General features: G+C 44.1%; 3 protein-coding genes across 12 annotated transcripts; 2 read left to right on the forward strand and 1 right to left on the reverse strand.

Moving 5' to 3' along the window:
• Positions 1 to 140: 140 nt before the first annotated feature.
• Positions 141 to 2,266, reverse strand: LOC120446916 (enoyl-CoA hydratase domain-containing protein 3, mitochondrial). Of its 2 annotated transcripts, XM_039628156.1 has the most exons (3): positions 2,130 to 2,266; positions 1,201 to 1,630; positions 141 to 1,143 (listed from the first exon to the last, which is right to left on the reverse strand). In XM_039628156.1, the coding sequence occupies exons 2-3, from the start codon at positions 1,500 to 1,502 to the stop codon at positions 765 to 767; spliced, it is 681 nt and encodes a 226-aa protein (XP_039484090.1). In that variant the 5' UTR covers positions 1,503 to 1,630; positions 2,130 to 2,266; the 3' UTR covers positions 141 to 764. The 2 variants fall into 2 exon arrangements, with proteins under 2 accessions (XP_039484090.1, XP_039484089.2); XM_039628155.2 differs by lacking the exon at positions 2,130 to 2,266 and having other exon boundaries at positions 1,201 to 1,736.
• LOC120446915 (sphingosine-1-phosphate lyase) lies at positions 2,191 to 5,235 on the forward strand. Its single transcript, XM_039628153.2, has 5 exons — positions 2,191 to 2,344; positions 3,287 to 3,948; positions 4,004 to 4,452; positions 4,511 to 4,657; positions 4,717 to 5,235. Exons 1-5 carry the CDS (start codon positions 2,191 to 2,193, stop codon positions 4,940 to 4,942), a joined length of 1,638 nt encoding a protein of 545 aa, XP_039484087.1. The 3' UTR covers positions 4,943 to 5,235.
• Positions 5,236 to 5,714: 479 nt separating this feature from the next.
• Positions 5,715 to 27,640, forward strand: LOC120446909 (SUN domain-containing protein 2). Of its 9 annotated transcripts, XM_039628142.2 has the most exons (9): positions 5,722 to 6,509; positions 12,020 to 12,769; positions 20,748 to 21,136; positions 21,454 to 21,854; positions 21,973 to 22,101; positions 22,315 to 22,724; positions 23,182 to 23,971; positions 25,656 to 26,360; positions 26,426 to 27,640. In XM_039628142.2, the coding sequence occupies exons 2-9, from the start codon at positions 12,625 to 12,627 to the stop codon at positions 27,051 to 27,053; spliced, it is 3,597 nt and encodes a 1,198-aa protein (XP_039484076.1). In that variant the 5' UTR covers positions 5,722 to 6,509; positions 12,020 to 12,624; the 3' UTR covers positions 27,054 to 27,640. The 9 variants fall into 9 exon arrangements, with proteins under 9 accessions (XP_039484074.1, XP_039484076.1, XP_039484075.1 ...); XM_039628145.1 differs by lacking the exons at positions 5,722 to 6,509; positions 12,020 to 12,769 and adding an exon at positions 17,757 to 18,420 and having other exon boundaries at positions 24,108 to 26,360; XM_039628138.2 differs by lacking the exons at positions 5,722 to 6,509; positions 12,020 to 12,769 and adding an exon at positions 17,757 to 18,420.
• The last annotated feature ends 250 nt before the right edge of the window (positions 27,641 to 27,890 follow it).

The following is a 27,890-nucleotide window of genomic DNA, read 5'->3' on the forward strand; positions in this document are numbered from 1 at the left end:
GTTCTTAATTTCTTGGTTATAATTCTCTTTGCATGGCGCTATATACATATTTCTATTGGGGTCCGGCAGCGGATCGCCGTTCGTTAGCTTCTTCTGAAATGATGAAAGATAATACTTATTGCACAGTTTATAATATTTTGGCTTACTTTTAGAACATACATTTAGCGCACCTATGCATACATTTGCTGTACCTATATTATACAAATACAAAAACTACGAGTGGTTCATCTTTTAGACGTATTCTGTTACAATTCATTCAATGCGAAGAGCTCAACAAATATTTAAAACATATCAGCTTAGGCTGAGCAACAATTACAAATTACAAATTTTTATTTTGTTTTTTTTATATAATACGCCATCGCGGCCCCAGGAATTTTCTTCGTCTCATCCAGTTTCCTCTTAAGTAACCATAAAAAAAAAGACTCACATCAATAGAACCGGTTTCTCTTAAAAAACAGACTCTTACTGCCAAATTTCAAATGCACATAATCACTTACATTATTACATACATATTATTTATTCAAATTTGTAATTGTATTTTTTTAAATATTTTCACAAAACACTTTTTAATAAACGTAACACCTAAAAAGGAATGAGCACTTTTTGAAAGCACGACAATTTGTTTTATTTTATTTTTATAAAATGTATTTTAAAAATAACATTTCATATTAACAATTTTTAAGTCACTTTGGACAATTCAAGCTTACGAGTATAAATGCACAGCTGGCGAGTTTTGTTTCATAGTTATACATCGTACGTTGCGATTAGTTGTGCTTCCAGTTGGGTGGACGCTTCTCAAAGAAGCTAGCAATGCCCTCTTTGGTGTCGCCCAGCTGGAAGTTCTCGCACATCTTCTCCTGCGCAGCAGTAAAGGCTTCTGCCTGGGACATGGCCAGCTGCTTGTAGTAGAACTCCTTTCCCAGAGAGATGACGGCCCGACTTTTCGCCTTGATGGCGTTGGTGATTTCCTCGATCTCGTTATCAAGTTCCTCTGCAGGAACCGCTTTGGTGACCATTCCCGATATGTAGGCTTCTTCACCGGTGACAGGAAGACCGGTCATTAGCATATAGGCGGACTTTGGACGCGACATAATGCGGGCAACCGCGACGCCGGGTGTGGAACAGAATACTCCGACGCCAGCCCTTAAAGTAGTAATAATAACATGAATAATTGCTTCCATAAAGGGTTTCTATCCTTACCCGGGAGTGGAGAACTTGCTGTTCTTGGTGCAGACTACCATGTCACATGAGACCACCAGTTGACAGCCTGCAGCAGCCGCATAGCCATTGACTTTTCCTAAAACCGGCACCGGTAGCCTCTGGATGTCGTTGATAACGTCGGTTAGCTTCTGAAACACACAAGCCTGTATCTTGGGGTCGTTGTGCAGCTCCTTGAGATTGTGCCCTGCCGACCAGATCTTTCCTTGGGCCGTCAGGACCACGCATCTCAGATCCACGTTGTCCTTGTCTTTCAGCAGGGCATCTTGAAGGGCACACATCATGTCCAGTGAGAGGGAGTTGAGAGTCTTTGGGTGATTCAGCGTTATCTCTCGCACGCCATTCTGCTCCTTGACCAGGACCAAATCACTGGGTCCATTGCTGGCGAAGCGAAGAACCTGTGGCACGCAACCTGTTGCATATTTCGATATCTTTACAGAGTTGTTCAAAATACGCAACATTTTTATTTTGATTTCGCGGCCAGTGTTGGTGAATGCGCCGGACAAACAGCTGGGCATCTATCGTAACAGCTGTAAGGCGATAGCAGCGCGCAACAGTTGGCGAACGGTCACTCTAAGCCGCAATGAGTTTGTACGATTAAAAAGTTTATGTCTGTCCATTCGCGTTTTTCAAAGCTTTTTTTCTGGTTTGTAGCTGTCCCACTGTACAGGTGAGTAACCGCTCAGGTGTGTCAACAGCCGCTGCGGCTCTTTGTGCATCACAGCTGAGCGGTCAGACAGAACAACAACACAGCCATAAGCTCCCGCCACCTTACATATGTACTTAGCAAATCTATATACTACAAAAGCAGAACTTTATCAGCGACCAAAGCGATTTGTATTTGTCGCCCCACATTGACGGCCCCGCCAATCAGTTAACGATTCGAACCACGCGAGTGCGGATCCCCCGACCTGAGCTCGACTAAAGCGTACTCCATTCCTTTTCCGCACACACATTCCAGCTTGCCACACGATGCGTCCGTTCTCCGGCAGCGATTGCCTTAAGCCCGTCACCGAGGGCATCAACCGGGCCTTCGGCGCCAAGGAGCCCTGGCAGGTGGCCACCATCACGGCCACCACGGTCCTGGGAGGCGTCTGGCTCTGGACTGTGATCAGCCATGATGAAAGTGAGTTGGTGGTATCTATGTGATAGCTCCCCAGGGATTAGTTTTAGTTTTACTTCTTAATATGCCAGAAAAGAAGTCAGATCATCTTCTATCTGAGGATAGGTTGCAGTTATATAGAAATTAGTGCCAAGTCATCGCAGTCAGCAGATTTCTTTTATTTCGTGGCTGCAGGGCAGGGCACGTCAATTACCTAAATCCATCAAACTATCTTATCAGCTGGGTGCGTTTCTTATAAACACAGCTAGACTTCTTCATTTACCATTTTTGTGAAAACTCGATTATAAAATGTATTATACAAAAAGATTTCATTCCATTTTTAACTTTTTATTAATTTAGACAGACTTTTTACAGTGTACTTTGTGCTCAAAGCTTATATAAACCATGCACTCGTCGGGTGCCCTTCCCGAACTTCTGGATTTAATCTAGCCATAGATTAGGTTAGATTAGAGTTTAAATGTTTGAAAAGTGTGTAGCAACTTAAAATCAATCAATATGCAAAGTTCAACAGCATAGAGGAAATTGATAAGATTGAGATATCATGCCCCTGCTAGTACATAGTCTAGCATGCTTAGTACCAAAACTAATGAGATTAGGTAGTTTCCCCGATAACATGACTCATGCTTTCAATGAAGAATGATGAAAGAAAAGTATTCCGAGCATAGCTTACCCATAAAGTGTCATAAAGCCAGTCCAAAGTTTCGTCTACAGCAAGGCATGTCATGTCCGATAAGATCGAGTGGGTATCACACATGTTTCGTTTATCAGACTGCAATTTATATTAATAATGATTCTTTGTTTCGGTTCTGTTTACCTCAAGAATATAAAGCTTTGCCTTTCTAACGACTTTAGTCTGCTGAAAACAAAGGATAAATAAAAGGAGCATCATTATGTATATATATTAACTTAACTGTATGCCAACTGATATTGTTACTTTTTCTTTAGATCTTTACATCCGTGGCAAGCGTCAGTTCTTTAAGTATGCCAAGAAGATTCCTGCCGTGCGTCGTCAGGTGGAGACTGAATTAACCAAGGCTAAGAACGACTTCGAGGCGGACATCAAGAAGAGCAACGCCAACCTCACCTACTCGGAAACCCTGCCCGAGAAGGGACTCAGCAAGGAGGAGATCCTCCGACTGGTGGATGAGCACCTGAAGACCGGTCACTACAACTGGCGTGATGGTCGCGTATCTGGCGCAGTCTACGGCTACAAGCCCGATCTGGTGGAGCTCGTCACTGAGGTGTACGGCAAGGCCTCCTACACCAATCCCTTGCACGCCGATCTCTTCCCGGGAGTCTGCAAAATGGAGGCGGAGGTAGTGCGCATGGCCTGCAACCTGTTCCATGGAAACGCAGCCAGTTGTGGAACCATGACCACCGGCGGCACCGAATCCATTGTAATGGCCATGAAGGCGTACAGGGATTACGCGAGAGAGCACAAGGGAATCACCAGGCCGAACATCGTGGTGCCTAAGACGGTCCACGCGGCCTTCGACAAGGGTGGCCAGTACTTTAACATCCACGTGCGCTCGGTGGATGTCGATCCGGAGACCTACGAGGTGGACATTAAGAAGTTTAGGCGTGCCATTAATAGGAACACGATTCTGGTTCGTTATTACATAGCTAAATATATCCCAAGACTAATCATTAAACTTCCATCAGCTGGTTGGTTCTACTCCGAACTTCCCCTATGGAACCATCGATGACATCGAAGCTATCGCTGCTCTGGGCGTTAAGTACGACATTCCCGTGCACGTGGACGCCTGCCTGGGCAGCTTTGTGGTGGCCCTGGTCCGCAACGCCGGCTACAAGCTGCGTCCCTTCGACTTTGAGGTCAAGGGTGTGACCAGTATCTCCGCTGATACCCACAAGTACGGTTTCGCACCGAAGGGTTCGTCGGTGATCCTTTACTCGGACAAGAAGTACAAGGACCATCAGTTCACTGTGACCACTGACTGGCCTGGTGGCGTGTATGGCTCTCCCACAGTCAACGGCTCCCGTGCTGGTGGTATTATCGCCGCTTGCTGGGCTACCATGATGAGCTTTGGCTATGACGGTTATCTGGAGGCCACCAAGCGCATTGTGGATACGGCGCGTTATATCGAGAGGGGGTAGGTTTATTTAAACATTAGTTGTAACAATAATTCAATTGTAAATCTCTTTTTCCAGCCTTCGCGACATCGATGGCGTCTTCATTTTTGGCAAGCCAGCTACTTCGGTGATTGCCCTGGGCTCCAATGTGTTCGACATTTTCCGGCTATCGGACTCGCTGTGCAAACTGGGCTGGAACCTGAATGCCCTGCAGTTCCCATCTGGGTAAGTGACTCAACTTTTAAATTAGCGGAACCATTCTAATAAGTGAAATTCTTTTTAAGTATTCACCTTTGCGTGACGGACATGCACACACAGCCCGGAGTCGCGGATAAATTCATTGCCGATGTGCGCAGCTGCGTTGCGGAGATCATGAAGGATCCCGGCCAGCCCGTCGTTGGAAAGATGGCTCTCTACGGCATGGCCCAGAGCATACCCGACCGTTCGGTGATCGGAGAAGTGACTCGCCTGTTCCTGCACTCCATGTACTACACTCCCAGCCAGAAATAGACACCTGGAGCAATGATGTCCCCTTACTCTTCGCCAACCCCACGGAGCTAATGCATTTCCTGTGCTGTATTTAAACCACCAAAACACCCCGTCGTTAAACCTTCCTCAAGCAATTTATATTAGGCTGCAATTAGTGCTGTAATCGAGGGTACAAAACGTCGTTCTACGCGAAAATGATCTATATTCATCCCATTTGTCAACATTCGTCGCTCTAAGAGCCATGTTATTGAAGTGTTTTTCTGTGTAACTTGCTAGTGAAATAATATATTATTAATCAATTTTTGTCTACTGAAGTAAAGTGTTTTACGCGTTGCTATGTGCCTAAATAATTTAATGAGGGATGGTTTGTATTCGATAATGATTGTTAATCTGTAAACTTTATTGTAATAACTTCTGTGTGTTCTATAGAGTCATAGCTTAACCATATGGCTCAATAGCTTTGTGGTCCCGCAATTGTTTAGCATGGCTCGATTTGTTACCATTTAATTTATATTTTGTTTACATTTTACCCCTTCAGCAATTAGCAATAATTGCTGCTGCGTGGGTATTGCAATCCGGTCCGATCTGATCTGGGTTGGTATTTCTATTTATTTTCGAACATTTTGCCACGCGTCGGCGTTTTTTAATTTAGTTGATCTTGGATGCCCGGCTGACACGCCCATTTCCTCTTTTTGTAATTTATGGCAGTCTCGAATGGCGTGCACAAATTATTTCAAATACATTTCTATGGCGGAAACATTTATTTCCAAAGGGAAGCACATCTTAACAAGGCACACGCGTTCGTTGTCATTTTTCAAAGGAAAACACAAATATATACAAACATAAATATAAATAGCCAAGAGTGAGCAACAAGTGTCGCACAAAGGTGGCGATCGATTGGTGGCATCAATTTCCAAACCTGTCGCACCAACAATGCGCCCACGCAACTCCGGACTTCCTGCCCCTGCGCTCCAGAAATCCGTGCTGTACTACCAACTCCGGGCCAAGCAAACAGCAAGATTCGGCTCAAACCGGGTTGCCAAAAAATATGCATGATATAAATTCACTTTTTTCCCCCCAACTGGCGCTGCCCGCCGACTGCGCAGTCGCCGCCGACGCAGCGCTGAGCGAAGGTGGAGCGGTTCCACCGGGTGAGATATGTTCATTCGCTACGCGCTCGTCGAACCGCCGAGACGTTCAAATCGCCGCCGCCTGCGTCGCGGGTGTGAGAAGTTACCTTCTTTGTAAAAACAACAGAGAATAAAAAATAATAAAAATATTGGGAAGAAAACCTGATTTCTTCTAAAAAAGTTGCATAAATCACACATTTTGAAATGCACTTTATAGAGCCGATCTAAGCAGTTCTTAATGAAATAAGCTGGCGCCCGAGTTTGGTTGCACCTAAAGTTTTCGTTTAAACCCTCGCGTATATACATATGTGCTATTGTGTTATGATATGATATGGATGATATGTTGGAGTATGTGAGTGAATTAGCCCATCGTTCAGCTGTCTAAGCGGTTTTCATTGAGTGCACATTGCGGAATTTCAATTACTTAGCCACTCGATAGGAAAGGAGTGCACTTCAAGGTAATTTCCAAGCAAACAGTGTACAGGTGAAACAGTAACTCAATTCCCCATGGAATCCGTTGATTTGGAAGCGATAAGTTAAATGCCATATTAATGGCCAATTATTAAGTCACCAGCAACCACATCATCATCATCATCATCATGAATTGTTCATTAGCTGCTTTTTCAGTATCGATAAGGTAAACATACGAGCGCAAATACACAGCAGAGGAAATAGGCGTAGACCTGGCTATAGAAAAGTAAACCAAACTTTGTTTAAACAATTAACTGGTTCTCGAGCAGGGATCGTATATGTATCATAACAAAGATGGGAAAAACATAGTTTATTTCGTTGATTGGTAGATGAGGTGTGTTCCACGTAATAGTGTTACAATATCTATTGTATGCAGTTGGAAAACTTGGGTGCTATAAAATGTAAATTTAATTACCTCACTAGCTTTTGCTTCCCTTATAATCTTTTTATTTTCGAATCACTATGTAAATATACGCAAATATATTCACTGAATATATTTTCCAGACAAGCTTATCTCATTCTTGGTTTCAACCTATCGTAGAAGAGCAGAGTAAATATTGAAATCTAGTTATTAGGCGAATGCGCAAAATAGCCACAAATTTATGAAGCACTCGAACCGAAATCTCCTTGAGTTCCCATGGCATATCCAAGGCTCATATTATGTTTACATCTTGATATTCCAAACCTCCGTCCAAACGAAAAGATAACGCTCTCCCTTTTTATTTTTTCCGATTTTCGCCCAGTATTATGTATTTTATCTAGCAGATAAGATATGACCGCGCACATACGAGTATATGTATCTCTAGGTTATATGGCACTCTTGCTCCAATTTCGCGCAGAAACTTTTGATTTGTCCGCAGTTTTGATGGGTTTCTTTGTTTGGTCAAAAGTTGGCATGCAATGGGGCAATCAATGGGGCAGCACCCTTTCACACACATTACCCCACGTATATTGTACATATCCCTATGCTCGGTCAGATAAAAAGTTTGGAGCTACTCGCATGTGCATTTCTTGCCATGGCAACCTGGTCGCCGCCAGCCGGTCACAACAAGTCCACCACCATCAGCACCACATCCACCACTCCGGCCGGAGTTGTTTGCCAGCCAACAACAAGAATGGCAATGCCAACCAGGTCCACCCGGGCAACCCCCTGTCCACCAGGGACATTGGTTCCGGCGAGTGGCCAGCTGGGCGCGGCTTTAATGTCTGGCGTCATTACACCATTTATAGCCCATGTTTTCCTAGAACTTTCGCTGCTCCTTTCGGTGTTTAATCGATAATGCCGAAACGAGCGTCGGAAAGCCTGGATTTTCCCATTTTCATGGCTGCTGGTTGCCCACTGAGCCTCTGCCATTTGTGTGCTAATTGCAGATCGGGGCCAAGTAACTGATTTATGGTGGCGGCACTAGGAGGCTTCACTGTGGAGGCGCTGCCCCAGTCCACTGTTTACCATTTGCTTGGAGCTCGTTAAGTTTGCTGTTAATTTTGGTTCGGCATTTCGCGACGCAGTTGAAAACAAAAACCCAAAGGTGTAGACTTTGCTGGTGAATAACTCATGAATAGCTTATGCTAAAAGATCAACAAAGTACAAGTCAAACAATCGAAAGCTTTTAATGATATGTAGCATAATTTGCTGACATACAATATACATATATAGACATTTTTGAAGTTCATCTATCTAAAGTCCATAATCGATCTCCCCAAGTTTATGAACAATCGGAGTATTCAAGCCTGCAATTAATTAATTAGTGTTCCCTTCACTTCTATAATCCCCCCATTTATTTTAAAGCAAAAAACGCAAATCTAGGGAGTATTTCACAGTCGGTGAGCCATTTGCCATGCATACTTGCAACGCTCCAAAAAGTCCAATAAACGGCAATCACAAGTGGCAGCAAGCGAATGCTTTTCCATCGCTTTTGGCGATGGCAAAAGATTTGCATAAACAGCAGATACATCTGTATATCTGTATCTATACTGATGTGTGTAAGTACACACCGCAATTAACATCAAACTCGAGTACTTTACATGCGAGTATTATTGACAAAGTGCCTCGTTCTCGTACGGGGTTCTAATTTGAAATTGAGATCCGAACACGCCTCTGGAAATGTGCCTCGTTTTGTTTCAAGATTCTGGGTAACCTTCGCGCGATCTCCAGAGACTGTAGACTGTAGAGCGCAGACTGTAGAGCGTAGATTGTAGACTGTAGACTGGAGTGACGTGTTGACGACTTCTAAGCGGACTCACCAAGCTGAGATGATTGCCAAATGACATCAGCGCGGCTAACGAAGCACAAGTCCGAGCAAACCGACTGTGACTACAGTTTATGGCTTTCTTCTCGCCCAGCGAAAGCTTTGAAATTGGCCAAAAAACGGCTTCATTAATTATGGAAACCAGCGATTCCAACGATTATCATCTGTGGTTAATCGGTTTCTGGTAATTTGAGTGTTACCTCCATGCTAATAGTGCGGTTTTTTAGGGTGGCACTGGCAGGTTTCACATTTCCCCGGTTACAATCAATAAGTCAAGTTGTTAAAATGCTGACAAATTGCTCGACAATGCAGCTGCAGAGGGAAAACAACAACTCTAATTGATTCCGCTGAAAGGCAAATGCTCATGTCGATCGATTAACTCAATTAGCCAATGAATCGAATGCCAATGCTATGCAAATAGATATATATACTCTACATTATAGTGAAAACAGGGGAAAAATACGCCATTATCCATGGAATTATTGTCTATTTGCACTTAAAGTGAGTGCAGATAAATCAGTCTTAATTTGTAAAAAATGTGTAACGTTCTGTAAAAAAATATCGTAAATTGAAATATCGTGAAGTTGAAATATTTCTGTTATATGTATAAGTGTTTCTTACCAGTTTCCCCCTTATTATTTCCTAGTTAAATATTTGTATCTTACAAATGAAAGGAAAAATGTGTATCTTTTAAGCAGGAGGATCAACATTTGTTGACTCTTTTGCAATACCACTTATCAAACAACAACTGATAAAGCCTGAGTGAGAAGGTAAACAGAAACTGAAACTGCGGGTCAGCACACATGTTCGATAAGGAGTACCCCCAACTCCAGAGCCAGAGATCTGTGTAAACCGACACCTCTGGAATCCCAAGCGACCTTCACTCACTCTGGTGCCTTGCATCTGTTACTGTGCCAAATCGAAAGTGATGCAGAATGCAGTAAACATGTTGTATGTATACATATATACTCGTATTTATATAGAAGAGTGCGTTTGGCGCAGCCACTTTGAAGGTGAGCCTGTCCAAATGGAACGACAATGCTGCACTTGCTAGGCCCCAGACTTGGGGAACTTTTAGACTCGGAGGCGGCTTGCGACAGCTGTCACGGCTTTGGACAAATTCCGAAGTGGAAACCCAAGACGGGGCATTTGTTTACCAGCCCCGCTGGTTCAATGCTCTCGTTCTGGCTTAGAACCTTTTTGCAGCACAAGTGTGCTAATTTCGCAAGTTGTGATTATGCCAAAACTTTTGCGAAGAAACTCCCATCACTTTGTCATCATTTAAATTTGAGTGTGTGAGCATTGGGCTTGAAATGTTAAAGCGTGGGAGCTGCATATTTGATATACATATACGTATATGAAGTAAGATCAAGATAAAGTTCGTCAACGTCGTGGAATGACATGAGTGGGTGGCGAAAAAGATGATAATGAAGATGATAATTTGGCTGGGATAATAATAAATAAATAAATTAGCTTTATATGGAAACCAGTTTGAAAGAGTCACAGCACGACAGTGGTTTTTGGTTATTTTTTCCTTTCAATTCAATTTACTTTTATATCTTAATGTTGCTCAAAGGCACTCTTAACTCATGTATAAGCACGGAACCCCAATAACTGAAATCTCAAATGGCATTACTCACTTGATTTTCCGGATGGATTCCGAGCACGTCCTCCATCAGCTCAGCAGCCCTATCCCAATATGGTCGATACGACTGTTCCGAGTCGAGTCACTTCATATGCATAAGAGAGTATCGAAACTGGGGGGAGGGTGCGGCAAACCTTTCAATTCGAATTATGCACAATAATCTTACATAAATTTTGAGGCCTTATCTACGCATAGAAACTGGTAAATTGTATGGGGCTCGGATGGAGTGGCGGAGCATAAATTAACTCGGGAACATGTAAAAATCCAAACGAGTTTATCGCCTCAAGTGAGCCCAGCAATTACCCAACAACAAACTTGTTCTATATTCTCTGTCGACGTCTATTAAGATTTATAGATTTAGTTGTCGCCTAACATAGATATCGACAAGCGTGTCGTTAGATTAGTTTATCTGCGGATATAGAAAGACATCTTCAGGTCTGAAAATATCGTTTGACTAGTGTGGGTTGTACTGGCAGCTTGGTATAATGTCTATTTGATTGCTAATGAATTAGTGATTATAATGGGTTTGGCCTTCGGTAGTTCTAATAGTACTAATGAGCATGGCTTGCAGATCTTTGATTATTGCCACAAAATCATTATATACTTTTCTTTCGGTTCAGATCGTAATTGGTGTAGCAAGTGAACCCGAATAAAAAGTTTCACTCTCAACACTTTTAGCGTGCGATATTCTTTTGTATCTCAAAGATCGCCAAACTTGTGGGAGAGATGCGCGCACACAAAAGATCTTCAATTGCTTTTAATGCTCACTTTCATTTCGCAATTAAGAGAGGCTGTGAAAAAGTTTGGTTCTCGCGGTTTTGTAGATTTTCAGTCTCGTTTCAACTGCGCAACAAAGCGGGAGATCTTCCATTGAAAGCTAATTTTTGTGGCTGAAACGAAAAGTTAACGGTAATTAAGTGGCCTATTAGGAAAAACTATTCAATCACCCTTTCTCCCACTCCGTTTCCCCCCTTTATTTCTGCTGCGATTGCGTGAGCCAAGCCCCAAAAGCCAAATAGCGAAAAAACAGTTCGTGAATTCGCAATCTAAGTTTAGCTGATTTCATCATATTCTCTGCTTTGCGTTTCCATTAGATACACGCTCCTGCAGTTCCCTGTGTTTCGACGTGGATATTTGCAAATTAACTAATGTGCGCTTAGCCTCATTGGTGAATGTTTGTCTGGTATTTCGAATTTTGTTTGAACGTCACATTTGCAGAAGAAGTAGTAATGAAAAGGTATACAATTCTGAATTGTGTTGGTTTTTAAAAGATGCTTATTTCCACAGAACAGGAAAAATAGTCAAACAGCTTACAAACTTTTAAAACTGGTCCACTAAACAAAAGAAGAACTATCAACTTAATTATTAAGTCATCAGTTTTATTTCTTTTTGAATGTATGTATAAATAAAATTCATGTAATATCAAGCTTGTCACAATTGTATGCACACGTGGGATTTTGAATTAGGCTAATTTACTCAATAAACAAAAGATGTATCTATTAAATTTGTATGCTAAGATACATAACCTGTTGGATAATGAAATATCTATAAGCCACTGCCAAAACTCACTTTAAATTCAAATCTCACGCTCTGACCTTTGCAGATACTCGTAAAAACAGACGACAACGAACTCTGAAAAGGGTAGAAGGGGAAACCCAGCGCCGAACTCAAATTGCAACTTTCGGATACAACCAACAGCAATTGCAGACCCAAAATTATATGCCAGCCGCCGCATTTCCATAGGATTTTGGTGGAAACTTGGACTAACAAAGCGAATTTCAAATGTGAACCAATCATACAATAAAAACGCAGAAACCAAAAAATTAAAAAAAAAAAAAATCGCTCAAAAAAAATAGCGTGCATGGAAAAAAAGATATTGTGAAAACAACAAAAGATACATTAGGCAAAAGTGTTTCCAAAGCCTTTTTGTATGCTTTTTTGAAAGTGCAGTGAAAACGAAATATGATTAATTAGCAATGCGGCAAAATCATTAATGAATATTAAGTAAAGCACCAGCAAAACACGAACAAAACGGGAAAAGCTACGAAAAAAACACTTCAGCTTGCATGTGGAGCAAACGAGAGTTTGGCGCGCTTTTAAACGCCCGCGACTAAAGACGCGTTAGCGTTTTTCTCCACCCAAACTTGCTCAACTAGCGGAAGATATATAACCAAATTAAAAGCAAGTTAGTTGCATAAATTGCGGAGGATGGCCACCTCGGAGCAGAGCAGGAGGCCCCTGGAGCCGATCTTCATCGCCACCCCGCCGCCCACTCCCCTGCTCCACCACCACAGCTCCATAACGCGCACCACCACCCCCCGCGAAATGCCCACCATGTACCACTTCGATTTCGGTAAGCCAATCTCAAGCACTTTGGCCACAATTGCAATTACAGCTGTAAGCAGGGCCAGCCTTAGGAGCTTGTCAATCGATTTCCCACACAAAAACCATAAACTATCCTTCCACTGAAAGAAATAAACTATCATAATATTACTTAACAGTTATCTGGTTTGGGTCGAAAGAAATCTATTTCACCTTTCAAACGATAGCAAGTAATTTCACACTACCCATTCAGTTAAAAATATAATTTAAAGCAAGTGAAATAGGTTTTTCCAGTGCACTTGGGAAAAAATGCATACAATATGAATGCAAACAATGTGCGGCTAATTCAAAATACTCGAAAAACTCATGCCACTTCCGCGCAGGCGCACAACATTAAAAATCCCCGAAAAGCACTTGGCATGCAGCCCCAGGCTGAAAAAAACTCCAGCTGTGTTAGAGGAAGTGTTTAGGAAACCACTTAAAGCCAATAACCAAGAGGCGAAGGCGCCGATTTGAATTTATAATGAACTCAATAAAGCGTGAAGTCACTTTTTATGACTAACTGAGCATGTTATTCCAATGGAAAAGCAAAGAATAGAGGTTGTTAACATTTTTGTTAGGACCATAAAAATATGCAGTGTCAAAGATCTCGAGGGATTTTTCCGGCGGATATAGATAACAATAAAAAAATTAATATAGGAATATTAAAATAAAAAAAAATATAATTTGATAATGAAAACGAAGCATCAATCATTATTAAAGGAACGGATGTGAAAGACAGAAAAAAATACCTATAAAAAAGCTCCTTTTAATAAAAGAAACCGCTTGAATATAACAAAACCCAGCTTTCTATCACCCAAAGTAGCCGAGATGACATCAGTTATTATTGCAAATACTTTATAGTATGTTTTGTATTGCAAAAATGAGCAAAACGCACAAAAAGCTTTCAACCAAATCAAACACTGAAAACGTGGAAGGCATTTAAAAAATCGAAAACAAACACAGCAAACAGAAGCCAAGCAATCGACAACCACACCAAATGACATATCTATGTCAGTTTCCATTTGCAGTTAGCGGCCAAAGACTTAAAAAAAAAAAGAAGAAATACACAAAAAGAATCACATAAGTTTTAATTAAATTAAAGACCAACCCAAATCAAGAAATTCAAGCCAAGTTGGAACCCAGAATGTTATTTGCGCAGCAATCGAGAATAATTCAATTAAAGTTTGACAGAAGCAAAAAGCTTAGCTCGGGTTATGGCCCATATTTATACGGCAGATAAATATGCCAACTGCCTGACAGAAATCGGGCGTTGCGACCGATTTCAAGTCGGTTTTAGCCATGTCAGTCACGTCTGGCCGGCAGATTTGCGTGCCAGTTTTAACAAGTCACCCACCGATAATGCTAATAAATAAGTACGAAAAACTATTCCATTGTCGCCCTACCAACTGACAGTAATGGCCTGCCACTATATACACACCAATATATGTATATATATGGCCTAAACGACTGGCAGTTGACCCACTTCCCTCGGCCCACTCGAAAACACTTCCCTCTCACTGCTAGTCCGCTGAATTTCCTTGACATTGAACCACTTTTGGTGGCACAAGCGGCTTACAAGCGGCATGAAACGAACTTAGAATCAGTTCCAAAGTCAAAATCCCAACCAGTTTTCGTATTGGCATTTCATCTAAAGGTGTTAATTGTGCTTTGCAAAAACCTGTTTTTCAAAATCTCTTGCAAGTCACTTATCCGTAAGGGATGAGTTGTGCCATTGAGTAAATTGGTCACTGATGAATTGCAGCTTTGCAATTAAATGTCCATTTGAAGTGGGCACAAGCATATGCCACAATTATTTGCACCAAAGAAACAAATTTGAAAACGCTAAAAGCCGGCAAATCCAAATCTGAAAAGCTTGAGAAAGCTTTGAAAAATAGTAGTGAACAGTGTTGCTGTGCTGTAAGTCGGCTGCTACTTTTACATGGTTTGTAGTATTACGTTTGGAACATCAAAAAAAATCTTTTACATTTTTTAGAAATATTTTTTCTAATGTAAAGTAGGGCTTCATTACCTAAATAACATATTGATTAAAACAATTAATTTTAATTGCCTCGCAAATTAAAAAATCACTTAGTCCCTTTCAAATTTCAATTTAATTTGCTGAATAGAATTGAAAGGCTTAGCGCCTCACAAATTGAATTGCTAATCGTTTGGCTTCACCTATCGATCGAAGGTGTTCCAAATCCAATTGGAAATTACCTACCTCAATTAGCGGCCCAATTCTCCTCACACTTCAAAAACCAAAACAAAAAAATGCAAAACTAAAGTTGGAAAAGCTGAAAACACACAAAATCGTATTGGATACAAACACAAAAGTATTTCACACTTTCCAAAAGCCAATCAGCACTGCCAACAACAAACAAATCAACTTCAATTTGTTGCAACAACATCGAACTCACCAAGTTACAAACAGAACCGAAGACAGAAACAAAAAAACAATACAGAGAAAAACTGAAAACACAGAGGGAAAATTGTGCAATCTGCAAAATGCCTGCGATGGGAACAAACTCAAACTCAAAATAAATAGGAAAAAAGAAAAACCAAAAAACAAGAAAACATTCAGCGCCAATGAACTGAAATGGTTTCATTAGAAGATTGAGGGGGCGATAGGGGGACCCAGGGGCAAATGACGACTGGAAGAAATAGAACTTAATTAGTGGAAAATACGACGGCCCTATGTTGTTGATATGTGAAGTGTGTTCTTTGTCTGTCAGAGGGAGAAGGAATATAGCTGGGTTGGAAAGAGAGCGCAGGTGAAGTTTCAGGGGCCATCGAAATGTCGCCAAGTCTATCTATCTATCGAATAAGTCTCTAATACACTAGCACAATATTTATAGATCTTGGGCACAGATTCCTGTTGAACAAAAAGATACATTTAAAGTTGGTCTATCGAGTGACTTAAACGGAGCTAGTGATTAAAATAAAGTTAATATCTTCTTTCTAATGTGAGCGATATTATATAAAATCATATTAATCCCACGACTTCGTTTTCCTTGAGTAGAAAGCCACCTTCAAACGAAAAAAGCACTAGTGACGAAAGCAACCACAACATATTACTAAAAAAAGTGAATTGCTTTTTGTAACAGTGCATAGGAAACATAAAGTTTTAAGTTCACTATAAAAATATAGTTCTTCGGTCGTGTCGCCGCCTTGCCCCCAAAACGCCATCCGCACATCATCTAGATTCTAGAACTTTGACTATTTATATGCACGCGCCCCTTTTTAAAACCGATTTCCTGAGGGCATGCGGCTGCACCGTGAAAATTGCCAGTGATGCCACAGATGTATCTATGTGCAACAGATCCCCGTCCACCAAAACAGCGACCATATGCAACTGCAACAGATTTTCTATTTTCGTTGGCGCTCTCGAAGCGTGACAATTATAAGAGATTATCCAAGACTCAAAGTCGCGACGCGTGGGCGACCACAAACGATGCCGCCTACACCACCCGAAAACCACCCATTCCACCCACTTCCCCCCACTTCCTCCCACTTCTTCCGCACCAAAAATCCTTTGAAAGGAATGTTGTTGGTTCGATAAACCGGATATAAATATAAATATCATTGGGAACGGGTAGAGCCTCAAGTTCATGACTTGTACTAATAACTCTGCCTGGTTTTTGACACGTGCAAATTCGAACTTTTGGTCGTATGTCAAGGCAACTTGCATAAGAGAGTTCCACAACCCAGTGACGTCAGCGGATGCTGCAACATATATATGCGCATATACGTATATATTCCCAGATTTATAGCATCAACAAATGGGGATCGTTTGGCCCGAGAAGAGCGATGCTCAAAAGTGCATTCGCATTTCAATTAAAACAGAAACAGCGAAGAGATGGAAAGAAGATACGAATATGGCGAGCTGAATGTAGGCGAATATCGAATATGGAATGCACTGCAAACGAGTGTCAGTCAGACTATATCATTTCAAGATCACCCAAACATAGCTTAGCATAAATTACACTTGAGGAAATAAAGGCATTTATTACTCCCATAATATAAACTCCTATGATTCAGATGCACATTTCAAACTGCTTGGTCTTGAAATACTTTTTGCCAGTATTGAAGAACATTTTTGAGGCCCTAGAACATTCAGACTTTCAGTGCAATGCCACAAACTGATTTCACCAGCTGTGATGCCCCTGATTTATATTAAGTCCACCGAAAGTGTCTCCAACTCTGCGGCCAGCTGCTTATTTATGTGTAGCGGCTGCAACACCGCATGTTGCTGGGATCGCCAAATGTTGCTGGTGGTGCAGTTTCGGCGTTGCAACTTCAACTGCGGCTACCTTTTTTGGCGCACTTATGCAACAGCGGCAGTGGCAGTAAGTGGATGTTCATGCCCCAAAAGTGGACATAATTGCACATGTGTGTGTGTGGGTGGGGGCAACACCCAGTCGTGGCACCGATTCCGATTCCCATTCCGAGTTCCCATTAGCCCAGGAAATGGGCTCTCTTTGAAGTCGGTTAACTGATTGACTGATGGTCGTGGCGGGTGAGATTTCAATTTGGAACTGGAACTGCTGCCACTGCAGGCACTGGGAAATTGGCAGCCATTCTGGCAGAGAGTGAATAATGCCCAAGTAGTCGAGGGTTCAGCAACATTTGACGTCGCCGGCGGCGGCGGTGGCGGCTTTAAATAAATCAGCCGTAAAGACAGCAGAGACCAGCCGCCAGTAGACAACTCAAATCCCGGCGAGAGCGAGGGAGTCGGTACAGAATCGTGGCCTTTGTTAATAGCACCAGCACCAGCACAAACAACAACACCCACACTCGGCCCAAAACTGGAGTGCAACTATTTATAATGCCGTGCAACATGTTGCTGCGCGAGCTTTGTGCCCGTCGATGTTGCTGCCGCTGTTGCTCAGTTGAGCACGAGAAGCCGGCGCGTGAAGTTCACTCGAAATGCGTTCGAAAGGAGCTTTGTTTACCCATAAGTGAATCGCGATCTAGATAGTAACCGCCTCACAATGAGCAAGAAAATGTGGCAAAAGATCTTCAAGTCCAAGTCGCAGAAGCCGCAGCCCTTGGCCAAAATCAACAAGCGGCATAGTCGCATTGCTTACGAGGAGTACCAGCAATTAAACGATCTGCTGGCCGGTGAAAAGGGGCAGCTCAGTAGTTTCAGCAACGAAAAGGAAAATGAGCATGAAAATGGAAATGGCAATGGCGGTGGAAGTAGCAGCATTAACGTTTTCGAACAGCAGCCGCTGCAAGGTTCTTTCAACTCGTTGCAGTTTAGTGAGGCGCAACAGCAGCAGCAGCAACAGCAACAGCAACAAAAATCGCAGCAGCATCAGCTGTCAACGTTTTCGCGCGTTCGCAACACATTTTCCATGAAACGCAACAGCAGCAGCAGCAGCAAAAAGCAGGGAAATGCCAAGCCAAGTGAGTCGGATGCAGCAGATGCAGCAACAGCAGCAGCAACAGTTGCAACAGCAACAGCGGCAGCAGCAACATCAGCGACATTAGCAACATTAACTAATAATTCGCCAGGCAATCAACTGCAACGCGTCTTGATTGTTGTCAATAAGATCGATGTGGCCACTAACTGCCCGACTAACCATTTGCATGCCAATCCCACAGAAACTGCGCCTCCAAATGCAGCAATTAAATCAAGTAATTTCCACTACAAATTAACAACTAATTTCTGCTTAATGAACCGCTTAGTCTGTGGTGAAAGCTGTGTGTAAAATCACAGCCAAATCGCCTGCTGCCCACATCTGTTCCAATTGTTTAATCTGGCTCCATGGTGACCTCTTGGTTGACTCCTTTCGCTTATCAATGCTCGACTGGAAAATGATGTCATCTTGGGTTTTCTTTAATACAAAGTACTGAGTAGGTAGTTCTTAAGTTTTCACTTAAAACAAGGCTTTTGAACGGAATTCAAAAGAAAGGTTGTGATATTTTTTCGAAGTGCAAGCCAACTTACCCGTTCCGAGGTGCCAAGTCTTCGGTTTTAGTTTCCACGACCATACTTCTTGGGTGTCACAGGGTGAAAAGTTCAGAGACTAGCCAAGAACCTGAAAACTGCCTGGCCTGGGAAATAGTGAAACAGGAAAACTGTTTGTATTACGCTTTTACCATATTGCACACACAAGAATACATTTATGGGCCCACTGACGTCTTAAGTGGCTTATGGAGATTGCCCAACAACCTGCCGCAAAGACAACGAAATATGGAAATGCCCAAGACCAGACTACTACACCGACTAACCAAATAGAAAGATGGGCCAGGGATTGGGCAAGTCGAAATGCCATACTCGACTAGATTTACAGTGGCATTCATCACTCGCCTCAATGGCTTTCAACTTTTGATCTAGTAAACTCTTGACCATTTGAAAGTCCCTGGGCTCCATCCGCCGAGATCTGCTCAAGATCCGATGGGACGTGGAGGCCCTGTTGGTGGTATTTTTAAATATCTCAAGTGGATGCACATAATGCATATATCTCATGTTCGAAGCATCATTAGCATCAGACAGACGGCCAGATAGATAGCACAACTCACCCACTTCTCAGCGCTGTGGATTATGTTGGAATAATATGAATAGTATGAATAATATGCGTAACACACAACTTTGCATTGATTCAAATGGAAATGAGACATAATGCTCTCAAGATGTTGCGGAAATTCTGCTACTCTTGTGTTGTGCGTGTCGCTGATTGATGTAATCACAATCTGACATGGTAATTGGATTTCCTCCATCTCTGTGATTAGTGCCCGCCTCCACGGGTGCTTCCAATTATTATTCACCAATGCCCACTCTCAGTAGGGGGAGTTTTTTGTGGCTCAGTTAAAGAATAGTTCCTCTATCAAAAGTACGGTCGTAGTACAAAGAATATAACCTAAAAAGCCTGCATAAAATGCAGTTGTTTAATGGAAAGCAATGGGAAAATAAGTTAAATATTGATTTCAGACTACAAGGTTCAGTATAGGTTGCCAAGAAGTTTCAAACAAAACCCGGTCTAGTCAAACTTATGTTTTCAGTAGCAGAATTGCATACAAAACTGAGAACAAATTGTGAAAATGGTTATTTGAATTTCTCAGGTATCTAACATGTTTATTTAGAAATTGAGTTAAATTCACTTAGAGCATAAACAAATTATTGAAAATAGTTCAAATACTACTAAATCGTGGGCCGACGGTGGCACCTGCCATCCGCGAGATACTAGATACTCGATCTTTGAGATACAATTCCCGCCCACAGGCTAAAAGCGAAAGACTTTTGGCTGAGACCAGCTGCCCAATTTGGACAAAGCTACATTTCATCAGTCTGCGACCAGAAGATAAATAACAATTTATAGGCTGATCGCCAAAGACGAACCGAAATAATAGCTATAAATTATTTGGGGCTGGAACTGCACCATTGTTTCTGTTTTTTTGGTGGATTTATTGGTGGGACCGACAATTTGTCGCCCAAAAAACAATCGACCATGAATCTGCCAGCGGGTGTTTTTTCACTTGGCTGTCAGCCATTTTCACTGGGAAAGTGACTGGGCTTTTCCCATTGCCGAACTTTCCCTGTAAAAGCCAAGCCCTTCTGATCTAGATATGGGAGCAACTGCCAGCACTATAAAATTAATTATAAAACAGTATTTTGATTAATATTAACATTATAGTAGAGTACACAAATTTAAATTTAAGTAACTTTTGATGTGATAATATTAAATTTCCATCGCGTTAGCTGTTTGAACCTATAATACAAGTAAGAAGTTTTCTTTTCACTATTGCTTTTATTTTCAATATTAAGTAACTTACCAATTTGATTTTCAAGTTTTTAAAATCAACTGCCAGTTGTACTGTTAATTCGTTTAAACTGAGACACACTCCTTTTTTGTAACCCTCAACTCATCTAACAAACATTGCCAAAGTGCTCGTAGCTAACTGAAACCCCGGTCGAAATTCGATTCCCAACTAACATAACCATCTTTTGGACCCATCCACAGCAACAAGCAGCACCACGGATCCCCAGACGGAAGACTCCAGGCGGGCCGGTGGCGACGAGGATGATACGCCTGCCCCGCCGCCACTGACCTCCGGTTCCCCCCTTCCGGTGCCGGAGTACGTGCCCGAGCAGGCCACCCAGCTGACGCCCTGTCCCTGCTGCAGTCGCACCTTCGGCGTGAACGCCCTGCGCAAGCACGTCGTCATCTGCGAGAAGGCCTCCAAGAAGCGCAAGGTGTTCGACTCGTCGCGCCAACGCCGCGATGGAACCGCTCTCTCCACGTACGTGCTGCCCAAGAACTTTGGCCTGCCCAATGCGGAACGCACGGCGGGAATACCATCTCCTCCGACCACCAGTCGCGAGGCCACGTCTGTAAATGCTGCTCCAGAGGTTAGTATGTTTCACTCAAAATGGATAAAATCTAGATAAAAGAATATATATATCCTTAAGTATTAAAGAGACTTTATTATTAGGGAATTTTTTATTACCCATATATTATTTAATATTTATTTATTTTATTTAGTGGTTTAAATGTGTTACTATGTTAACCCAATAATTATCTATGAATATCGTATGGTTTGTGCACACAATATTATCAGTAACCAGAGCAAACCAGCTTCTTAGGCAAATATTCCCTATCTTAATCTGTAGATAAGACTTAATAAAGATTTTTTGCAACCACTTAATATGTTTTCTACCGATTCCAGCCAGTAAACTCACCGCAGCCAGTCCCTCGAAAGTCGCAAACGGAGATGGTGCGCTCCACTGCCCGAGCCTCCATGCGCAAGGCAGCATCCACACTTTCAGCCAACTCGGCACCGGAGGCTCCAGCTGTGGCACCTGCTGCTCCCGCTGTTCCAGCTGGTCCAGCTGCTCCGGCAGCTCCGCTCGTCCGTGAACGATCGCTGGCCAAGCGGATCAAGGCACCTGCCTGCGATCGTTGTCCCCACTGCGAACGCAGCTTTAATCCGAAGGCCTTTGATCGCCACGTGGAGTGGTGTAAGGAGAAGGCCATCCAGGCCACCATGAAGTCCACCAACAGCCAGGAGACCAGCAAGGCCAAGGAGCGCCTGGAGGCCAGGAAGCAGTACAGGCCACCCAATCTGAAGTAAGCCTGGATTCAGTTGACACACTGTGATCTTTCTAATTAACACACGTTTTTTGTTTCCCTTCTCGTTTCAATTTATTTTATTTGCTATTATTCAATTGACCGCGATGTTTGACAGGACCAAGAGATCCCTGGCCAGAGATAAATACTCCGGCAACCACGAGGATCTTCTGGATGCTGGTGAGATCACGGTACCTAAGCCAAACCTGATGTCCCTCTCGATGACGTCGTCCGTGCACAGTGATAAGTGAGTAGAAGGCTTCATAGATCTCTTTTAGATAGGTAGTCCTAACCCCCGATGCTCTTCTGGCGTTACTTAGTCGTCCTTGATTAATCCCGTAAAGCGTAACCGTAATCGTAAACTTTTGATAGCAATTGATCGCCACCGTCGTGTAGTCTCAACACATCGTAGTTAGTCCTTCGATCAGCGATCTTCACTCATCACCAAAATGTTCCTCAGCACGCAAGCTCAAGTCTTCAGATCAAGAGCTTCGGAGAAAGCAGGAGGTCGTGCCAAACCAAACTCCACGGTGACCCACAACCAAGTGAACCTGTACATGGCCAACAATGAGGATCCACCATCTTCGCCGACGCCCAGGGAACGCGCTGAACTGCGTCGCTCCAAGCGCACTCAGCGGGAATCCTGCAGCGAAATTGACGATACCATGGAGCGACTGAGGCGGAACGCCAGTGGAGATGCTCTCCAGTTGGCCAAACTCGATTGCGTGGAGGCGCCAGTTCTCCAGCCGGCTAGACGCCGCAAGAAAGGGCCCAAAACGGATAAAGTAGATGCGGTCGAAAAGCAGATCCCCTGCCTTCCCCAAGTCACCATGACATTCGACGAGCTCAATGGGTTAATCAAGCGCAAAGGTATGGATTGAACTGTTCTGGTTTGGTATTCACCAATCCCCACGTGTGCTGCCCACTGTAAGTGGCATGCAGTTCTCCAATTAAACACTGAAACACTGAAACACTGATGCATTTAAGATCTAAGAACCCGGAACCATTTCATGATCGTTAATTAGTGCGCGCCGCATCGAAGCACTCGAAAGATCAGCGAAGCATTAAGTGAAGGCGTAGTCCAGGTGCAAGTGCCTCCAGTTGGGTTTTAATAAGATTAGGAGTCCAAGAAGTCGGGGGCATCAAAGGAAAAATATGGGCGGGGAAATAGAAGTGGGGAAGATAGAATAAAGGGCTCTTTAGTAACATCAATTTCCTACAGAAAACCACAAAGTAATCCTCCGAATATTTTTGGGGAAAATTCTTTAGTAAAACCTAGTCTAACCCAAGTCACAACCCTCCCATCCTCCATGCTGTTCCAAATCAGGCGGCACGCCCATTTGCAATGTGGAAATGGATGAGCAGGGAATCGGTAGTCTGGTCTCCAAGCATCCCTCCTCCACATCCCTAGTGCGCCAGGCACGTCGTCGGATTCGCACCAAGGAGAACCCCGATCTGGAGTTGCGTGCCCTGCAATCGCCGTGTTCAGTAATCACCAAAGACATACAATATGCTTCGCTGAACTCCAGCCTAGTGCCCATGCAGCGAAAGCTGCCAAAAGAGTACTCCGGATCCGAGGAGGATTCGCCAAGGCCAGAAATCCAGATTAAGCTAGAAGCTGCAGCCATGCGCACAGTATGCCGATCCACGAAGAGATCAGGTCGCTCTTCCCAGGCGATGGGTAACGCGGAGCCAATGCGAGCTTTGCCCATGTCAGATCTGAAGGAAAACTTTGAGACGATCAACCAATCCATGGGGCAAACAGTACTCCCAAGATTACAGCTGGGAAGTGAGCGACAGGACTACGAACCGGAGGACGACGAAGTGGATAACTATACCAGTGATCAAGAGGAAGATCCCGAAGATGTTGACTTTATGGCTAAAGCGGTTAAGCTGTTAGAGAGGGTGCGGTCCAGCTCCAGTCCCGTGCCCAATCCTGACCTAGTGGATACCCACAGTGAATATGATGAGGAGCAGCCCGAGGCGGAGCCGGAATTCAAACTGCCGCCTTTGATGGAACAAAATAGCAACGTCAGTCGCCGTTTGCTCCTGGAGGATGACGAAAATAGTACTATGTATTTCAAGTCGGCACCTAGGGCCAAGCGTCGTTCAAATAGGTTTGTATCCCAAATGAAAGCCAAGCAATCCATCCAATCCTCCCCAGACGACAGCCAGACAGAGCACTAATGGGCGGTTCATCATATCGTACCATACATCGTGTTTTTCTAACCGTTTGCAATCTTTTTCTAACAGCGGACTGGGGAACAAATACGATCCCTTCCTCTCGGCCAAGCGGCAGCTGGAGGAGCTTTGCTCACCCAGCACGCCGCCGCCAGAGGAGGAGGTGACCACCACCAAAGCTACCAGAACATTGACACCCATAGTAACCAGCACACCTACAGCCACACCCAGTATCGCCATGACCACTTCATTGACCACGGCAGCCGGCAAGCCCGCACAGGTTAACCAAAAGACCACTCCGGCCTCCAATTTCCGACGTACTTCATCGCTGAGAGGGCCGCGTCGTACGCCCATGCTAAACAGCCGACCACTGTTTGCCACCAACTATCGGCCCACCATTCAGCGGGGTCTCTCCGATGAGGGTCCCATCTCCACCAACTTTCTAAAGCCCGAGGAGTTCGACGAGATGCCGGTGAGAGCGGCATGCGGCAATGACTTCCACAGCCCAAGAGTCGTGCGCCGGGATACCAGCGCCTCCAACCGAAAGCAGCTGCTTAAATTGCCAGTGGGTGGAGCCGGTGAAGCCAGCAACGCACCTTCCTCTCCTCAGGCCGCACGCACTGTGGCCAAAACCGACTCCCTGGCTGTGTTCCTCAAGTACGAGCACGAGCTGGAGCAGCTGAATGCCAAGGCGGCTGAGCTGGCGGCCGCCAGCCAGTTGACCAGCAAGGAGCAAAAAGACAAGAGCAACACGCTGAGCAAACAGAACTCGGCAAAGAGCTTGGGGCACAGCACTCCCACCCAGTTGCCCCCATTAACTCCAGCAGCGGTGCCAGTTTCGCCTGGTTTGGTTAAAGAGGTCAACTATCCACCGGTGGCCACTCCCCTTCGATTGGAGCCCATCAGCAAGGCGGCGAAGAGCTCACCAGCAGCTCCCCTGACGCCCATCAAGCTGGAAAGCATCTTTGGACCCAGGAGGGAAACGGGTCTGGGGTCGGGATCGGGCTCGGTGGCAGGCGACTACATAGATCCCAAGCTGATAAACGCCTTTGATAATCTGCATGTAAACAGTGGCATATCCTCGGATGCCAGCTCCACGCCCCAGCAGTTGTCCCAAGCCCGGAGCCGGAGTAGCTCCCAGTCCACCATCACCCACGAACGAAGGCAATCCGGCGAGGCCAGGAATCTGCTGAAGCGCAAGATGCGATTGGGACGCAACCAGTTTCTGTACGATGCCTCGCCAGAGGATGCGGATGCTTCATCGGGCTGTTCGGCAGACGATGAGGCCAACCGCTCGTCCATGGAGTACGACGAGCAGTGCTGGCAGCAACAGCAGAAACAGCTACTGGCGAATCCGCTGCCGCTGGTCATGCCCATGGTGCACAACGCCATGCCCACCTTTGATGATTTTGACTTTGAGGAGTTCCTCTCCTCATTCGAGAACGAGAATGACGACGAGCAATTCCCGCTGTTCAAGGACTGTCGCGAGTTCCTCATGAATCGCTCGACGAGCAGACAACGCTCGTTCCAGAAAGCGACTTCGACGCAACAGACGACAGCCACACAGATCACACCACTCAGTCACCACCAGTCCAAGATTAAAGACAATCACGCCCACAGGTCTGATACAAAAATGCCCGAGGACAAACTGCAACGACAGCAGTCGAATGCCTCAAGTGCCAGCAGCCAGGAGGAGAAGAGCCGCCTGGAGTTGGAGAAGCGGCCAGTCGACGAGGATCAAAAGAAGCGAGAGATTTTCATCAGCATTGAGACGGAGGCCAATGCCCAGGGACGCTCACCCATTTCGCCCGATTCACTGCGTCACATGGTGGGCAATGCCCATACGCCCATCGAAGTCCTGCACATTGAAAACGGAAACGAGCCGGAGCACGCAAGGTTTAGCAAGATCAGCGACACGGAGGACGCCGAAGATGAGCCCAGGGATCGGGCCAGCCAATCCACCAATCGGCTGGCCCCATCCTCGAACGGCTCCTCATTGGCGCCCAACGTGCAGCTGAACAATGCCAAGAACATGATCCAGAAGATGCATAGCGATTTCCGGCAAATGGGCGAGGAGGCGAGTGCCTCCATGCGGCGCCAGCTTATCGGTAGCAACGCCGGACGAGGCGAGGAACACCAGCGCTCCAGCAGTGTGCTCCCTGCTTCGAATCCACCACACCAGGTTGAGGCCAACTCGCCAATGACTCCTTCACCGTCGGCGGACTCGGATGAGCTAAGCAGCCTTGATGGCTATCCCATGTCCTCGTCGCAGGGTTCACGTCGCGGAGCCAGCTCCAAGCTGAGCTCGGATTCAGCATACGGCAGGTAAGGTCTTCTGAAAATTATAATAGGCAATATATTGATATGTATTCCATTATAACCACTTGCAGCAGCAACTCACCTTATAGCTTGTCGCGACAATGCTCCTCTCAACTCCAAACCGGAACACCGCGTTCCCAGGCACTGATGCGTCCACATACGGCCAGTGCCAAGCTGTCCAGCTGCATGATCGATGCCTCCACACAGGCACACACCGAATATGGAACCCTGAAGGCTCGCCAGCGTCTCTTTGCACCAGAATGTGGAAACAATAATGGCGATGGAGGCGAATCGTCCAGTAGCGGATCCGAACACTCTTTTGCAGCACATCCGAAACAGCAGCAGAGCATCAACTACAGCTATCAGCAGCCACTGCAGCAAGAGCAGCAGCAGCAGCAGCAAATGCAGCAGATGCAGATGCAGCAAATGAACTGCAACTACAACTACCAGCAGGAGCAGCAGCAGCTTCATCAGCAGCAGCAACAGCAGCAGCAGGCTCAAATCCCAGCACCAACAGCTTACAACACTAACAACAACAATGTACCTATGACACCCACCACATCCGAGCAATCACTGATGAGCAACTCGTCCATGAGCTCAAGTAAGAAGTCCAACTACTGCTACGAATGTGGCTCCAAGTTCATATTCGAGACCGCCAAGTTTTGCATGGATTGCGGCCTAAGGCGGGCTGAACTTTAGATTAACCCCACGTAGCCATTGTGTTCAGTAGCTGACTCACCACTCACAAAACACAAAGTCCTCAAAAACCGAAAAATGAACACTGGGCCGAAATGAAGACGTCCTCCTGGATCGGTTTTGGGATCTTAAATATACCAAATGTAGTTGTTAAACGCAAGCAGTTTTGCAGAGAGCGCTGACACCGCTTACATACAGAATAATACGAATAATATATATTTTAATACGAACCAAATCAAAGCAAAACAAAGGTTTTATGTCGAACAAACTTTAATTAATCGAACTAAACTTGGCATTTCTATCTTAAACATTTTTCTCATCTTCAATTGCTTAAAAAACGAAAAGGCAAGCAAAAAAACGAAACTCAACGTAAAAAAAAAAAACACTTTAACAAAGTTGTTGATTAACAAAGACTGAACAAATTTAAAGGATAGAGCGTTAAAAAATGAAATAACTTTCGCGACAAGAGCAGAACTATTTTTAAACACTTTTTCAATACCTAACGCAGCAACTCCATTGTATTTGTATTTTGTAATCGTTTTACTAATTATATAGACACTGCTTAAATATATATTAATATATATGATAAATCCGGATTCGCATTATCGATTTGGTTGAATATAAAAAAAAATGGAATTTAGACAAAGATTTTGACTTAACATTCCTGAGAACATATTCGTTTGGATTTCCTTGGTCCATTTCTTACACAAAACTTGAATAAAATGTTTTCCTTTCTCCATTTGCAGGCCACCAAATGGAATATCTTGGGTATTCTTCTTCGTAACTTAGTCTATGACTGCAAAAAGCGATTATTGTTTTCGGAAACTTATATTAAAACTT

The sequence above is a fragment of the Drosophila santomea genome, chromosome 2R, assembly GCF_016746245.2.
Source record: "Drosophila santomea strain STO CAGO 1482 chromosome 2R, Prin_Dsan_1.1, whole genome shotgun sequence".
NCBI classification, from domain to species: Eukaryota; Metazoa; Arthropoda; class Insecta; order Diptera; family Drosophilidae; genus Drosophila; species Drosophila santomea.

Excerpts from the sequence above, each read along its gene's own strand:
- LOC120446909 (XM_039628145.1), top strand. The coding sequence starts at position 17,772 with ATGAGCAAGAAAATGTGGCAAAAGATCTTCAAGTCCAAGTCGCAGAAG. Across the intron at positions 18,421-20,747 it reads AAATGCAGCAATTAAATCAA|CAACAAGCAGCACCACGGAT; the intron begins GTAATTTCCACT and ends ACCCATCCACAG. Across the intron at positions 23,972-24,107 it reads GCCAAGCGTCGTTCAAATAG|CGGACTGGGGAACAAATACG; the intron begins GTTTGTATCCCA and ends TTTTTCTAACAG.
- LOC120446915 (XM_039628153.2), top strand. The coding sequence starts at position 2,191 with ATGCGTCCGTTCTCCGGCAGCGATTGCCTTAAGCCCGTCACCGAGGGC. Across the intron at positions 3,949-4,003 it reads TTAATAGGAACACGATTCTG|CTGGTTGGTTCTACTCCGAA; the intron begins GTTCGTTATTAC and ends AACTTCCATCAG. Across the intron at positions 4,658-4,716 it reads GCCCTGCAGTTCCCATCTGG|TATTCACCTTTGCGTGACGG; the intron begins GTAAGTGACTCA and ends ATTCTTTTTAAG.
- LOC120446916 (XM_039628155.2), bottom strand. The coding sequence starts at position 1,736 with ATGCCCAGCTGTTTGTCCGGCGCATTCACCAACACTGGCCGCGAAATC. Across the intron at positions 1,144-1,200 it reads AGCAAGTTCTCCACTCCCGG|GGCTGGCGTCGGAGTATTCT; the intron begins GTAAGGATAGAA and ends TACTACTTTAAG.